At 42.9% G+C, this 15,640-nt stretch overlaps 1 protein-coding gene across 2 annotated transcripts; it reads left to right on the forward strand.

Annotated features, from left to right (window-relative positions):
• The first annotated feature begins 1,255 nt into the window (after nucleotides 1-1,255).
• On the forward strand, nucleotides 1,256-4,324 carry LOC147887206 (protein NUCLEAR FUSION DEFECTIVE 4-like). 2 transcript variants are annotated; one of them, XM_087394487.1, is made up of 3 exons: nucleotides 1,256-1,623; nucleotides 1,981-3,005; nucleotides 3,560-4,324. In XM_087394487.1, exons 1-3 carry the CDS (start codon nucleotides 1,318-1,320, stop codon nucleotides 4,104-4,106), a joined length of 1,878 nt encoding a protein of 625 aa, XP_087250613.1. In that variant the 5' UTR covers nucleotides 1,256-1,317; the 3' UTR covers nucleotides 4,107-4,324. The 2 variants fall into 2 exon arrangements, with proteins under 2 accessions (XP_087250613.1, XP_087250614.1); XM_087394488.1 differs by having other exon boundaries at nucleotides 3,550-3,931.
• Nucleotides 4,325-15,640: the final 11,316 nt, after the last annotated feature.

Raw genomic sequence — 15,640 nt, forward strand, 5'->3', positions numbered from 1 at the left:
GATTTCTCTCACCTTGGGCACATGATATACTTTCAACCTCAATCCGGCAGTTTCAAGCTGACGTGGCCAATAAAAGCCTATCAGAAAGCTATCGGAAGGTGTATTGCTGCTTGACCCAACAGAGCGGACTGCGTAGGCAGACAGCCTCAGGCAAGCAACGAATAGCGAATGAAAAGCTACCACTTGAGATTTTTTGGAGCTCAAATCTCAATCTGATCATGTGCACGTAACTCAGATAAGTTTCGATTATGTTTCGGCAACCATGTGCCCCTAATTTCGATAGTTTCCAATAGGTAGCATTCTTGCCGGATTACAATCTCCGGCACCCATGTTCCCAATCTATGTGCCAAGAGTTTATATTTTTTCCTTCCACAAATTCGGGTTACAGAAATGGGAGGCGTGGGAATCAGCCCTGAAATTTGAAGCCTTCAACGGGCTTTAAAGCCCTTTAGACATTCTAGCGAAGGCCAAAGAAAAAATTCATGTTGCAAATGAAGGCCAACAATTGAATAAGGTTTCAAATTTTTGCATATAAATATACGTATTTACCCCTATTTCCTTACTTTTGAAGGTCACTATGAGATTTTGTCCTTCAATATGAAGGTTAGGGAAGGCCTTCAAATTTGAGGGCTGGTGGGAATGTCCTCCAAGTTTTTGTTTTGAGAGAAAAAAGTGAGATTTCTATTCATAAAGGGAAGGATGATGCGCAATGCCCTCCAAGTTCCAACCGTCCATACAAAAAGTGAGTGAGGAGAAAATATTTTAATGTAGGCCGTGGATAGCATAGCAGAATGGGTGGAGAATGCTGCGTTGCGGCAAATTATTAGATGTGACATTGGAAATGTACTTTGGAGACAAGCATGTTTGCGAACACGAACGCTCTGATGATATTGTTGACACCTGTTGCGAACCAGACCGTAAAGTATTCCGGCACCCCATGCCGTGTTGTAGCCTCCGGAATTATAGCACGATGATTTTAATCCGGCTAGCTCATTTTTAGTTCCCGGCAGCTGCCCGGAGTCCAAATTAACAAGCAAGGATTTTCTCATCTCATGATGTGCGCAATGCGCACGCAATGCGCATAATATTGCTCTCGTCGATTTGCTTGAATGTCAAAAAGAAGCAATATTGGTATTGTAAAGCTACCGCAAGCGATCCGATGTAACTGCGCATTGACGTTACATCGCATTGATCAACATGCTCGCAGTACTTTATGGATGAATTCAAGGAAAAAGAAATGATTCAAACTCTTCAGAGCAGCTACCGAACTTGAGCTGAATCGTAAGCAGCTTATCAAAACGACCGTCGATCGCCGCAATGAGCTTCAATAGATGGACGAGCTTCACGGTGGCGATCTGGGTGATGGCCATTTCTGGCACCAATTACACATTCTCCAACTATTCCAGCGCCCTCAAATCGGCCCTTAACATCAACCAGGTTCAGCTCAACACCCTCAGCTTTGCCAAGGACTTAGGCAAAGGGCTGGGAATCGTTGCCGGAATCATCAGCGACTCGATCCCGGCGTCCTTCGTTCTGCTTATCGGCTCGGCACTCGGATTTCTGGGCTTCGGAACGCAGTGGCTGGTTGTGAGTGGCGCCGTTCCCCCGTTGCCGTATTGGATGGTAATCAGTCCTTCTTATCAACCTTTCCTGACACATGTGACACATGTAAACAGTAATTCGGCTTCGTTTTGGCTTCTCCATCTAATTAGTTCTGGAGGTCGATTGATTTCTGTTTTCGGAGATTGAAAAATCGGTGCAATTTAGATGCTGTTTTTAGGCATTCACACTGTTAGATGTAGATGATTCAATTATAGAATAGCAGATGGGATTAATGGATTAACGATTAGTGTCGCATATGAAATCTCCCTGTCGCTGGGACTTTGCTGGTGTCGCGAAATTTTCCCTCGGCCGAAAATCTTGCAGGTGAACGGAGATGGATGAAACAAATGAATGAACGAAATGTTAACGGATGTGCAGATGTGGGTGGCAGCGGCGTCGGGAGGGAATAGCGTGGCGTGGTTCAACACGGCAGTTCTGTTGGTGAGTGTCGGAAATTTCCCACGTAACAGAGGTCCCGTCGTCGGACTTCTCAAAGCATACCTTGGTCTGAGTGCCGCCATCTTCTCTTCTTTCTGCGATTTTCTCTTCTCCGGCAGCTCCTCCGCCTTCCTCCTCCTCATCACCCTCGCGCCCTCCGCCGTCTGCCTCTTCTCCGCCCCGTTCCTCCGTCCCTCCACTGATCCCCCGGCCTCTTCGACCGCCCCTTCCCTCCTCCTTCACGACCGCCTTTGCCTCTACTCCTTATTTGCCTTCGCTTCCTCCTTGGCCCTCTTCCTCGCCCTCATCCAGATCTTCCCCTCCTCTTCCTCCTTCTCTCAACTCCTGTACACCTTCATCCTTCTCTTCCTCCTCCTCACCCCCGCCGCCGTGCCCGTTATCTCCTTTATCCACCAAAAATTCTGGCCTGTCCACAATTACAGCCCGGATCACGATGATCCATCCATCGACGTTGAGAATTGCACTCCCACTAATTCCGTAGATGGTACCGCTCCGAATCCCTTGGAAGGACCGCTACTGCTCCCGGAGTCAGAGACGACGGAATATTGCTCAGATGGGGATTCTTCCCAGGCGAAAGAGCAATCCCTGATCCTTCGCGCAGATGTAAATTCGATTGACGCACTCGGAGATCGTGAGTTGTTACTCTCGAAAGAGGGCAGCTGGAAGTCGAAGCTGGCGCCAGGCCGAAGTTTATGTTGCTATGAACCACTTCCGGAGCTTGGTGATGACAGATCTATCTTGCAGGTGCTAAGGAGCCCTAGTTTCTGGGTGTATTATGTGTCATGTGTCTGTGCGGGAGGTGCAGGGCTCACTTTGAGCAACAATCTGGGACAGGTTGGACAGTCGATCGGTTTTGAGACAGTCACCACTTTCACTGCGCTCTTCAGCTTGGGAGGCTTCGCCGGCCGAATTCTTTCGGGAATACTGTCGGAGCATTTTCTGAGGTGCGATCTTCCCTCTGATAGGAGCTATTTTGCCTGCTTCCGTCAATCCTTCTTCTAAGTAAATGCGTGATAATTTCAGTTGCAAGGATGGAACTGCTGTTACGTTCGAGTAGGATAGTGCTAACATAAAATTTTCAATGACGTAACATGAGAAACGTTCTTAGTCATGTTAGTTGCGCCAAAGATCTCGTTAATCTCTTGCTTACCCTCGCTGCATCGCTTGTGAAGAGTCTTTTTCCCGGTGACCTACCATTTTGCTGCTGATTAGTAATCACAGAACTGAACGCCCGTTTAACTTTCTGTCAAGAATAGTAAAATCAATAGCCATTAGATTAGAATCTTACAGTTCGCTTTTTGTTCCTCTATGAATGTCGCTCAACTCTCCAATTTCATGATTCCATAATTCTACTGCTTATGACGAAGGTCAAATTCCCCATTTTATGTCCTATCGCGCACGAGAAAAGTGCACTCAAAATGTCGGAAACTGCTTGCTAAAATCGATAATTAAGAGACAACTCAAAAATCCATTTTGTGGGTGTGTGAGATGCATGCAGGAAGTACGCGCTGCCGAGGTCGGTATGGATGGGAGTGACAAAGCTACCGATGGTCGCAATATTTTTGTGGCTGGCAGGGGGCTCACAAATCTCCTTGTACGTGGGCACGGTGGTGATCGGATTGTGCTATGGCTTTCAGATGTCAATTATGATTCCCATGGTCTCAGAATTTTACGGCCTCAAACACTTTGGCACCAATTACAACATAGCCATGACGGTCCTTTTGGTCGGGTCTTTGTTGTTTTCTGACCTCCTCGCCGGGGTTCTCTACGACCAGGCTGCCGGCAAGCAAAACCTTCTCCTAAGCCTCTTCATTAGTGCTAATGACATGGGGATTATCCACCCTAATTACCTATCAATGCGCTCGGAGACCCTCACCTGCTTTGGGCGAGTGTGTTACCGCCTCACCTTCATTATCCTTGCTCTTGTCCTTGCAGTTAGTGTCACCCTTGACATCCTGCTCACTCTCATGACTAGATCTCTCTACATAAAGCTTCAAAAAATCAACACCTCCATCGCAAGTGTTCACAGAAAACATATTTCTTAACCGATACAAAAACGTTCGGTTTTGCAAAAATAAAACTCAAATGCCTTGAAATTTGTAGGTTTTAGGCTTCTATTTCATAATTTCTAGATTTAATTCCCAATGCTCAAAATTTGCCATCCACTTGGCATCAAACCTTGATTTTGAGTGATGGTCGGATGCTCTACTTTACAATGAATGTGTAACATGTATTCTCCAATTTTACAAATACATAACTTATGATGCCCTAAACGCAAACAAACATGTTTTTTCCTTCGGTCAAGATTTACTTGTCGACTGGGAATATACCGAACAGTTGATCGATTACTTTGCATTATATCCGTTCTCGTACTGCACGGTGTACCATCACACCGTGCGGTATGAAGCATCCCGCACGGTGCCTCACCCATTCCGTGTGGTTTTTTTTAAGGCACCATGAGGCACCATGTGGTGATGTACCCATACCATGCGGTGTTGTTTAGGGTGCCACGCGTGGCATCAAGGACTACCCGATTCACTAGAGTTTCCAATCGTGGCCGTTGAAACACTGCATGATCGGACGAGGTACTATGAGGTGTCACTGTGATAGGTTATAAAAAGGTCGTGCCCCTGCCCCCACTACAAAATATGTGCCTCTTTCTAACGCTGTCTATCGATGCTTCGCAGGCATGGGCACGATGATTGTTGGTACGGTTGGCGGGCGTGGAAAGTGTCAGTGTAGACGTCAAAATCTCAGTTGGTATGGTAGTCAGTACGTATGTAGGTATAGATACCGACCCCTATACCGACATACATACCGACTACTACCAACCCTTCCCATACCGATTTTTTTTACAGAACCTCATTTCCAAGGGTCCCAAAATAATTTTGGACCACAAATTTGGTCACTTGAAAGATATAAAATATAAGAGTATGTACACCAAAATTGAGATCAAAGCTTTCACATATTGATAGTGAACTTAACATACAAATTAATGTACAAAATGTCACTATAAAAATGTGAGGCCCAAATTACACATTTGGAAGTCTCGTCGATGTCAAAAAAATGAATCAATAGCATTTCCATCGATGGCCTCATCTTGATCCAAGTCTTGCATGCCAAATATGTCTATCTCAAGGTTTACATACAATTGATCACCTACATCATCATCCCCTATTGTATATCTATCTAAGACTTGATCCTCTAGCTCACCGGCCTCTAGTTCTCCCTCTTCTTGCCCAAAGTCGTGAACTCCACCTTCCTCCATTAGAGTGTCATTATTGTCACCTTCTTCGTGGCCCATATTATCATCTTCATCCTCTTCCCTAGGTCCATCAACATCATTATTTGGATCTTCTGCCGACATCTCCGTATCAACATTCCTATCTTCAAAATAATGTTTGCTTTGAGGAGCACCTTCGACCACATACCACCATCTTGGATCCAAACGATTCACATGAAAGACCACCTACGTTGAAGATACAAATTAGATGCTAGTAATTGTATTCATTTATGCTTAAGTATTAAAACATATATATATGAACATCTACCAACATTTGTCTGAAAACTAATATATTAGCTTTTAACCAATTCATTAGTATGCACCTATTCACAATTCTCTGGAAGAACAAAAGTATCACTTTCATCATTTCACGGCCTAGTGGAGTCAATGGCAAAGAAACCATTGTTGTTTCTCCTGATTATAGCATTGGGACCATTGTAGATAGTTCTAAACCATTTGACATCAAGAATGAAAATACTAAATCATCTAAAAGCAACTTCATAGATGTCACGTATGGTCCCACAATAATCTTGTACAAAGGTAGCCATGAATCCACAATCATGTGTGACTCTCCTTGAATCGATCTGTTCCACACAAAAATGCCGTCCATGTGACCACAATGCACTGGAATTTTAGTACTCAAAAGAACATGATAAGAATGAGGATGCATTTTGTAGCAATTGTGATCATAAATACCCAAATTAAGTAGAAAAGTTAAAAACTTACCTTGTACTTAGGCACATCATCACTTGTGACCTTCATCTTGTAGACCTATTTACATGGCAATGCTTTCTTGTGGCATACATCTGACTGCAAGCTCACGGTCTCGATCGGCTACGTCCTCTCCATCATCTTTAGCTTTACAAAGAGCTCTTGTAGCCAATCACGGGACATGTGTCTGGGGAGAAGAGCAAGGTCCGGTGGATATGGCACCCTCCACCTATGCATTACACCAAATCTTGTCCTCTCATTTATTCTTTTTCCTTTGGCCTCTTCATATCTCTCCACCCATCCCTGCATCTCGAGACTATTGAGGACAAAAAACTTATTGAATTTCTCTTTTTGCTCTTCGCTCATCTTTCTTTCAACCCCCTTACCTTGGGGAACCTCAGTAATGACACGATCATCGTCCTTCATGTTCCAAGCATGTGGCATATCGGGATCCATGGATGCAAGAAACTATGTGATGTATACTAATGACTCTTGCACAAGCCATCCCTTTGCGATTCTTGCTTCGGTTCTAGCTCTAGTTCGCCTTACAAATCCCTTCAAATTTTTCATAAACCATTCAAGGAAAAACATCCAATGGCTATGAATGGTTCAATGGCAACCTCATCAACTACATATACAAGCAAGTGCACTTGAGTCATCATAATGCTTAAGGGAAAGTGCTTCTCAAGCAAGCACATAGCTTCAATGGAGTCCACCTTAGCCCTCTTGATGCTCAATACAGATATCTCTTTTTGTGAGATCCACCTATTTCACATGCACTCATAAGATTCAATATTTTCTACTAATTATTTAAAATTGTATGAAATATAATGAAGGTGGTATGATAGTAAGCATACCTGACAATGCCACTGAACTTGTAGATAGCTTTTCTAACATCTTCTGATAAGAATCCTCTCACTGTAATTGACAGGATAAAATACCCAAGCAAAAAAGAAGTCATAACAATGTGTTACAATCATATAAGTTACACGAAAGCATCACAATCTTAGTTCTACTCTTCTTTTAAGCTAACATGTAGAATACCTATACGACCTTGTGCCAATCATGGGACTTGAGGTCACTAAGCTTATTGCCCTTTGTAAATGCTCCCCTCAGGCAACGCATGTGTCATGTGGGTGTTTGAAAAGATGCAATATCCTCCTTGACCCTTGCCTCCTATACCTTGGAAAGGATCCATGGTGCCTTCGGGAGAAGAATTCTAGGAGGATGATCTTGGGTTCTTGAACCAACCTCTTGAGTTGTAGAACCACACATCCTTGGGGCCATGAATGAGGCATCCTACCCATCTCATGCAAGTCTTCTCACACTCCCCTTGTGTCTTTGTTACCAACCAAGTGTGCCCAAATAAAAAACCCTACATTCTTGAAGATATGCATGGGATCCAAGATATGATCGATTTGTAACTCGCCCCAATATCGAAGCTCGTGAAAGATAGATAGCTGGTCCATACCAAGCGGAGGCTCCTCACTATTGGCTCTCCAATCCCGAATCCAGTCACTTGCCTTCCTAAGGACTGGTGGTGGATCAAGTTGACCTTCATGTGGAGGATGATCAAGCGAAAGGTATTGATCATGCTTCATAAACCATCTTCCTCATATGTTTGGAGTGTTTGAAGTGTCATCATATCTTCCGCATATGTTTGGAGTGTCACACATTCAAACTAGGGCATCAAATAGGACAAGCTTTTGTTTGAAGTCCTACATATATGCATGCGTAAATAGGTCATTAGACATGCATAAATCACACCACAATAAAGCATAAGGTATCAATAGGCATAAAAAAGCACGTTCGGGCGCACTCCCCATATCCTGGATAGTCATGCATGGTCCACATCAAAATTCCCATGATAAAAATGTTTGTGGCCTGCCTCAGGGCTCTACTCTCTTTTCCTTCACTCCTCTTTTTTCCCTATCTCTTATTTTCTTTTCCTCTGTTTTCTTCTTCCCTCCTCTTTCCCTCATCCTCTCCTCTCTGTTCCTTTTCCCTCCTCTCAAGTTCATCTCTTTCTCTCATTTTTATTCCCTTTCTCTCCTTTTTTTTCATTCTCTTTCCTTCATTCCCTTTCTCTCTTTCAGCATAATTACTTCTTTCAACTTTTCAAAAACATGCATCATAACAAATATCCAAGAGGGGGATACAACATAATCACTTCATAAGAGCATAACAAATATCCAAGAGAGGGATACAACATAATCACTTCTTAGAGCATATCAAATATCCAAGAGAGGGATCCCTCTCATATACTAAAAACTATAATTTGAGTATCCAAATTGGAGTACTTTATAATACTTTGGTGTTCTCATCGTTTGGTCTTTATTGAAGTGCTACCCTCTCCTTTGTCATCTTTCTTCTTGTTGTTGTCCTTCACTTCTTTTTTCTTTTTCTCCTTACTACTACAAGGAGCTTCCTTGGGAGTGTGGCCTTCGTCTTGGATGTAGCTCAACATACACTCAACATAATCTTCCAAGATTTCATGATCTGGCTTGTCCTGGTTGGAATAATCCATGTCCGTGCCATATGTGGAGGGACAAAGATGCGTCCCACGGAGCGATGGCACATCTACCTCCCCATCCTTTATCATAATATTGACGGTACAAATCCTCCAAGTATTATATCGTAGCTTCTTTGCTAGGAGCCATTGGGAGTAAAGACTTTAAGAGAACAGGGGGAGTAGTAGTTTAGGAGAGGAGAAGTAGGAGAGGAGTAGCTGAGTAGGAGTGGACCGATGAGAGGAGTAGTAGAGTGGAAGGATGGGAACGACGAGAAAGGAACAATGAGAGAGCGACAAGAAGGGAACGAGCAATAGACAAAAAGGGAATGGTGAGAGATATAGCAAGGGAGTGGTGTGAGACAAGGAAGAGAGGACATGAGACTTTAAATATTGAAGGAAGATGAAGCGGAGAAGGGAAAAGCAAAGAATAAAACGTACAAAAGCTAAGGACGATAAAGCGGATTAAAGTGATTGGGGATGTGATTGGAAAATATTGTGGAAGAAAGGAGAGGGGATGCAATAAAGTTTTTAAGAATTATCATTTTGGAATATATTGGCTTGTGCAATATATATTGGCTTGTTGGTACTCTTAATTTTTTGAATAGAAGTGAATGTGATTGTACCCTAAATTTTTTTACAATTCTTAAATGAGTGCCCTGATATGATTTGCAATGTGTTTTATATGCCCGTATTTGTTTGTTTTTTTTTAACAAATTATAAATTGACTGCCCTTCTCCATGACAGTCTTCCCTAAATAGGCTACTCACTGATATCACACACAAGGATGAATTTTTTTCTTTCTCACTTCAGAGGCCTCTTTTCAACGTGACTTCATCCTCACACCTCTTTTAGGTTGCGACATGATATAGGGTATCCAAAGGTTTCAAGAATATTTACCTATGCCCAATTGGCGGCATGATCCCTTCACCATACTTGAAGGACTACCTGAGCCATCCATCATTCACGGGAACAAAAGAATTCCTGGCATCCCGCTGATCTCCCACATTCAAGCAGCTCGTGTTGCCCTCTTCCCCATGTTGGCCACCATTCAGCACATGGATACTCTGCTACTCAGGGGATTCACTCAAAAACATTTAGTGTACCACATGCATTCAAGAGGGGGGGTATTTTAAATCAACTTTTGGAAAAAAATTAACAAGTTTACAGTAACAGGAGACATTTTGAAATTCAATTTCGGGAAAAATTCCATTAGTTTACAAGTAAAGAGGGGTGGTTTTATTGGGGTGAAAATTTTAGTTGAGGGGTTTTTTTAATACCCCTTGAACGCACGTGATATGCTGGGTTTCTTAGTAGTGCACTCCCCGAGCTCTACTATCACATGTAGCAGAAAAAATTTGGCATGATCAAGATTGGATAAAGTTTAATGTCAAAGTGCACGCACATGGGTGGGGTCGATGGGTGGGGTCGAGACTGATCGTCAAGGGAGCAACATTTCTTGAGGGTCGCAAGAACCAACGTTCGGGATCTCCACAAGCTTCATAGGGATTGCTTCAAGCCAGAAATTAAAAAGAAGGAGACGTGAAAGACATCATGGATTGTGTTTAGCTCTTCTTGGACCGTGGGTACATTGTCCAAAAAGAGTTTTATTAGATGTGCAAGATGAGGTCCTGAGTGACCATTCTAGCCATGAGGAGGACAGTATAAGCGATAGTAATGTAGAGCAATAGACCTCCTCTTTCTTTAATATATGCATGATAATGTTTCTTTTGGAGATAAATGTTATTTATGAATACTCTTTTGGAGAGAATTTTTTTTATGAATACCTTTTGGAGACAAATTTTGTTTATCAATTCTCTTTTTGGATACATATGGTAACGTATTTTATGGAGATAAATGATAATATATAGTAAAGTCTTTTTATGGAGACCAATGTTGTTATCAATACAAATTTTGTTTGTCAATATGAATTTTTCATAGTTTTAGTAAATTGAACTTGAGTTTTAGGTAGTAAATTGTCTTTTAAGTAAAGCGTAAAAGTATTTATTGCTTTTTTTGCTTCTTACCCGCTCTTGTTTTGTGTTTGTTTTCTTGTTTGTGTATATGGTTGTCCAATCCCCCCAAATTAGACATGTCATCACATCGCACGTCCAGAGAGCACTTACAACGTGATCATGGGACCCCTCGTAGGAGGAGACATCATGGGCTCTACTCTCTAGAGGACTTCAATTCCACCGAGCTGACTCCTTAGGGGACTACCCTTGGGTGGAATCCCTAGGGGCCAACTCCTTTATTATATGCCCATGGCTTCGTCGAGAGTCCCGATGAGTTCGCCGCAACCATGAGTGACAGCGAGATTCTTCTCTCTCCTGTCCCAAAGGACCTCCACTGTTTCCTCTCCTACACCCCCCGGGATAGATCAGGGACATTGACGGCTTTACCTACTTGATAGTCGTCCCCTATTGCCCCTTCAAAGGTATCATCACTTGGGCATCAGCATCGTAGGTCTAGAAAGAATAGTAAGGGTTGAGGCTACTATGGTGGCATTAGAGATGTAGACAAGTCTGCACACTCCCACCACTACAGGTCCCCCCTTGTTCATGAGACGCAGTACCATTCTTGTCCCTTCCCCTCCCCACTCACAAACTGCAACACCCAAGAGACTACTCGCTCCCCTACTCCTCCCTCCTTAAGCGCTCGCTCCACCCCACTCTAGCTCTGCTACTCCATCCACCACGCATCCTTCGGATTTTGTTTTTCCCAAGAACCTATCCTACATATGAACATCATTGGGAAAGTTATACAGGAAGATGACGGGAAGAAGGTCATAAGATACATGAGGAGGTTTATGAGCACCCACCTCCCCAAGGATATATTCAAACCTTGGCCACAATGGGACAAAAGAGCCAATTACCCAACCCTAGAGGATATGAGTTTGATTGAAATGCCATGCTTACACGCATGGGGGAGATCCTTAAGTCTCATAGATATGACTTAAGGCTGGCTGTAAAGGAGAGTAAGCACAAGCCAGGGTGGGTGGACCCGGAAGATTGGAAGATAGCAAAGAAGGAGCACAAGGAGAATCCAAATGCATTTGAGGCTCATTAGAGGGCGGTGAGGATACGCCTGGAGATAGTAGGTCCTTCGCACCTTGGGGGTGGTGGCAGACTAGGCAATGAGTCATGGGTGGTAAGTATATATTTATCTTCTACTCAATATCTAATATGTTGAGCCGTTCAAATGTTTTGTCATTCATATCTAACTAATTGAATTTGGATCCCCAAGAATCAGTGGTTGGAAGGCCTCTAGACGAAGAGTACAGAAGGGTGTTTAGGATTGGAGCCAAGCCTTGGTTTAAGGAGAAGGAGGAAGAAAGAGTCAACATCAATTGGGAAAGGGTGGCAACACATCATGTGAGTATACCCTATTCCTCATCCTTATCATTTGATTATCACCATTGTCTTACAATATATACTTTTAGTTTTTCTACGTTGTTTCATTCTTAGGGAGGCATGTTTGACCCATCTGGAGATCCGGACAGAGAGACTAGATCTGAAGAAGAAGTGGTTAGGCTCACAGAAGAGGAGGGCGAGGTATTAGGAGCAGGCAGAGAGACTAAGGATGAGAAGGAGCAATAGTAGGATAGGACATTTAGTCGTTTAGTATTTTGACACTTCTGCCCTTTTGCCATTTTTGAGTTCGGCACTTTTGCCATTTTTGAGTTCAGCACTCTTGTCATTTTGTAGTGCATTATTTGGCAGATTTTCCATTACTTTATAGACCTTCTTTGCAAAATTGTAACATGTACACCTCATTTGTAACATTTAATCATGATTCTAATGGAAACAAAAATCTGTGGGGCAGGATGGGACTGAAACAAGCCCCATCTTGCCCCACCAATCTTTTTTTCACTTCTGAAAAAACATCGGTTTATACCGATGCCTATACGGACACTATAATGTCGCTATATACCAAGGACTACACTGACTCCGACATCGACATGAGCGGCCATATGTTATCGACGGTGACACCGACTCCCACACTGACAGTTTCTTTGTGACATCCACAATGGTGGGCATTCTGACACTTTCCACTTGTTAAAAATAATTTTCTTCATATTTAGCATTAGTATCGGTGACAAAAAGTGCCATGTGTCTTGTAGTGGCCCCACCCGCATTCTTTCCAAATGAATCGCTTGTGCAACTATCGCTTTCGTCTGTCGGTGAGTTTCTTGTTAGAGCTATATATAGCTTGCCCTAACTTGAACTAGGTCTGACCTATATATGTGTAACTAGTGATCAATATGAATCAGTCTTTGGGAGTCTATTTGGTGTGTCTATCATCTCTTCTTCTTCTCTCTCAACATGGTATCAGAGCTACAAAGGTCTTGCTATTGTATGCTCACTGTAATGAAGAAAGACAGGAAGTATTAGTTGTTGATTTGATTACATAGCGCTTTCAGTATCTCATCGCTTATTTTCTCTTGTTGATTTTGACATGTCTAACTTGATGTGGTTTTTTGGAGGTCTTCTCGTGTGAATTTGAGAAAGTTATGGGTGGCAAATGGATGGTAGCTCTCGTTGTGCTCTTCGATCTGAGCACTTAAATGCCCTTATTGGTCTTCAGAGCGAGAAGTTACGTCAGTTTTCGTGCCCACTACTTTTTTCTTGGTTTCGTGATTGGCATGCTCGCACTGCTCTTCGCCAAGAATCTCGTGGCTTCGTGACTCTTTGAGCAAAGGAGATCTGACTCTGTTGATTGGCATTCTCGTGTGATAAAGCAACTTGTTGGTATATTTTATCTAGTGCTCTACATGATTCTCTTATGCTGGATGTATTTGCCCTTCCTTCATATGCAATATGGGAATATCTCGTTGCTACTTTTGAGAAGAAATCTGTCACAAAGATTCTTTATCTTCGTAATCTTTTGAGCACTTCGTACAAAGTTGGAGCTCCTATGACAACTCATATTTAGTCATTCAAGAATATCATCGATCAACTTGCTACTGCTAGTGCACCTGTTCCACAAAATCAATTGGTAACCTATCTTCTCGAAATAGTCCAGTATCCATTATATGATAATATTGTTACCATCTCCAACAAAAACGAGACTGATTTTGATCAAACATGTATTTCTTTGATTGAGTACGCTCAATGACGCGAGCGTCGTAAAGACCCTCATGAATCTGTCATGATAACAATGAAAACATATATATTGGGGTTGTCAATTGTAGTATACGTGTAGCTTAGGACCTCGAGTTGTGTTCCGATGAGAGATGTAGGCTTAAGTGTGGTAAGCAAACAAAGTGCATGCATGTGCAAAAGGAACGTAAATCATCTTTGTTGAGGTAATGAAGGATTTTGCCTTCATTGGGGGTTGTAGGGTTTAGGAGGAGTTTAAGGGTTTAGAAGGAGGTTCCAGGGTTAAGAAGGAGGTTCTAGGGTTTAGAAGGAGTTCTAGGGTTAGAAGGAGGATCCAAGGTTCAGAAGGAGGTTCCAGGGTTTAGAAGGAGTTCCAAGGTTTAGAAGGAGGTTCTAGGGTTTAGAAGGAGTCCAGGGTTAGAAGGAGGTTCCAAGGTTCAGGGTAGAGTACATGGTGGATAACTCGTCTCCCTCGTAGATCATGGAGTTTAAGGGTTGAGGAACAAAGGGTTTAGGGGGAGCATAGGAGTGGGAGAGGAAGAAGGTGTAAGAGCATGGGGAAAAGAAGAGAGAGGAGGGAGGAGGAGGAGGGAGGAGGAGGAGGAAGGAGGAGAAGGAGGAGGAGGAGAGACGAGGAGGAGGAGGAGGGAGGAGGAGGAGGAAGGAGGAGGGAGGAGGAGAGGGAGAGGATGGGTTGCAAGGTTGGAGGAGAGGGGAAGAGTTGCAACGTTAGGACATGCTTTTGGACATGGAGTGCAAGGAAGCATGGACACTTGAGACAAATGCTTGGAATACCAAAGTAGACTTAACACAATGCCCCAAAGAGCCTGGGCTTCATTCCATTATGGGGTATTTATACAAGTTGGAGAGCTTCTCTCTCTGCATGTAGGAATTGTAACACAAAGTTGTAACACAAAGTTGTATCACAAAGTTGTAACACAAAGTTGTAACACATTCGCTTTCTACATGTAGAAGTCGTATGTAGAAGTTGTAACACAAAGTTGTAACACAAAGTTGTATCACAAAGTTGTATCACAAAGTTGTAACACATTCTCTCTCTACATGTAGAAGTAATACAAAGTTGTATCACATTCTCTTTCTACATAAGTTCATGTTGGCACAGAGTCAACATACTCCCAGATCCATTTTATTACCCGTCCTCGGGTTATGGCTTATTGTGATCACGTACTTGGGTTGCCAAGTTTTTAGTCCAGTGGCTATGGAGCTTGTGTCATGCCAGTCGATCCTGATGTAAAGCCTTAGCACCATACAATTTTTGCGCAGTTTCCAGGTAGCCTATATCCACCATTTGCTCGAACAGAGATATGTGGCGTGCCTCTAAGAAGATCACTCTTTGATAGAGCCGGCTTGTAATCTGAGCATCAACCCTTGCATTGGGATTAAAGCTGAGTGGAGGCAAATGGGAATCAAGGTAACATGGGACCTCCAGAATGAATTCCAATGTTTTATAAAATATAGCACTTTGGCGAAGGAAGCGATCAATGTTGCCGCGCATTATTTTTTCATGCTGTTGAAGTGCTCGGACCATTGTGCCTTGGATATTCCATTCTACACCAGAGTAGGGTTCGATCATTGGCCAATTAATGACTCAATCTTCAGCCAAAGTGTGTATGTTGGCTTCCCATTTTTTAGGTTGTGGAACTGCATAGAACTTGGGATGGGTTTTGAGACATGGAGGTGCCCGTAAGTACTCCTTTAAGAAGATTACATCAAAGAGCTTGGGACGGCACCAATCAGGTTGTGGATCCAACTTGGTAATTCAACCTTTACTAATTTGATGCTGACGAAGGTTGGTAGGAAAGTTGTCCAGGGTCCATCCACCTCGAGCTTTCATATCAGGATATTTGCTCCAAAATTCCTTGATGGGGTTACTAGGAAGTGGTATCTCATCAAAATCATACCCATCATTGGAACTTGGCATGGGCGTACAAATTGGATTATCCGGATCCTGAT

Source organism: Dipteris shenzhenensis, chromosome 23 (assembly GCF_047967505.1).
Source record: "Dipteris shenzhenensis isolate YYH24624 ecotype China chromosome 23, Dip_SZ_1.0, whole genome shotgun sequence".
NCBI lineage: Eukaryota > Viridiplantae > Streptophyta > Polypodiopsida > Gleicheniales > Dipteridaceae > Dipteris > Dipteris shenzhenensis.

What these genes read in the sequence shown, in the direction of transcription:
- LOC147887206 (XM_087394487.1), top strand. Translation starts at nt 1,318, where the DNA reads ATGAGCTTCAATAGATGGACGAGCTTCACGGTGGCGATCTGGGTGATG. An exon ending in CCCCGTTGCCGTATTGGATG is followed by an intron (nt 1,624 to 1,980) that starts GTAATCAGTCCT and finishes ACGGATGTGCAG; the next exon opens with ATGTGGGTGGCAGCGGCGTC. An exon ending in CTGTCGGAGCATTTTCTGAG is followed by an intron (nt 3,006 to 3,559) that starts GTGCGATCTTCC and finishes AGATGCATGCAG; the next exon opens with GAAGTACGCGCTGCCGAGGT.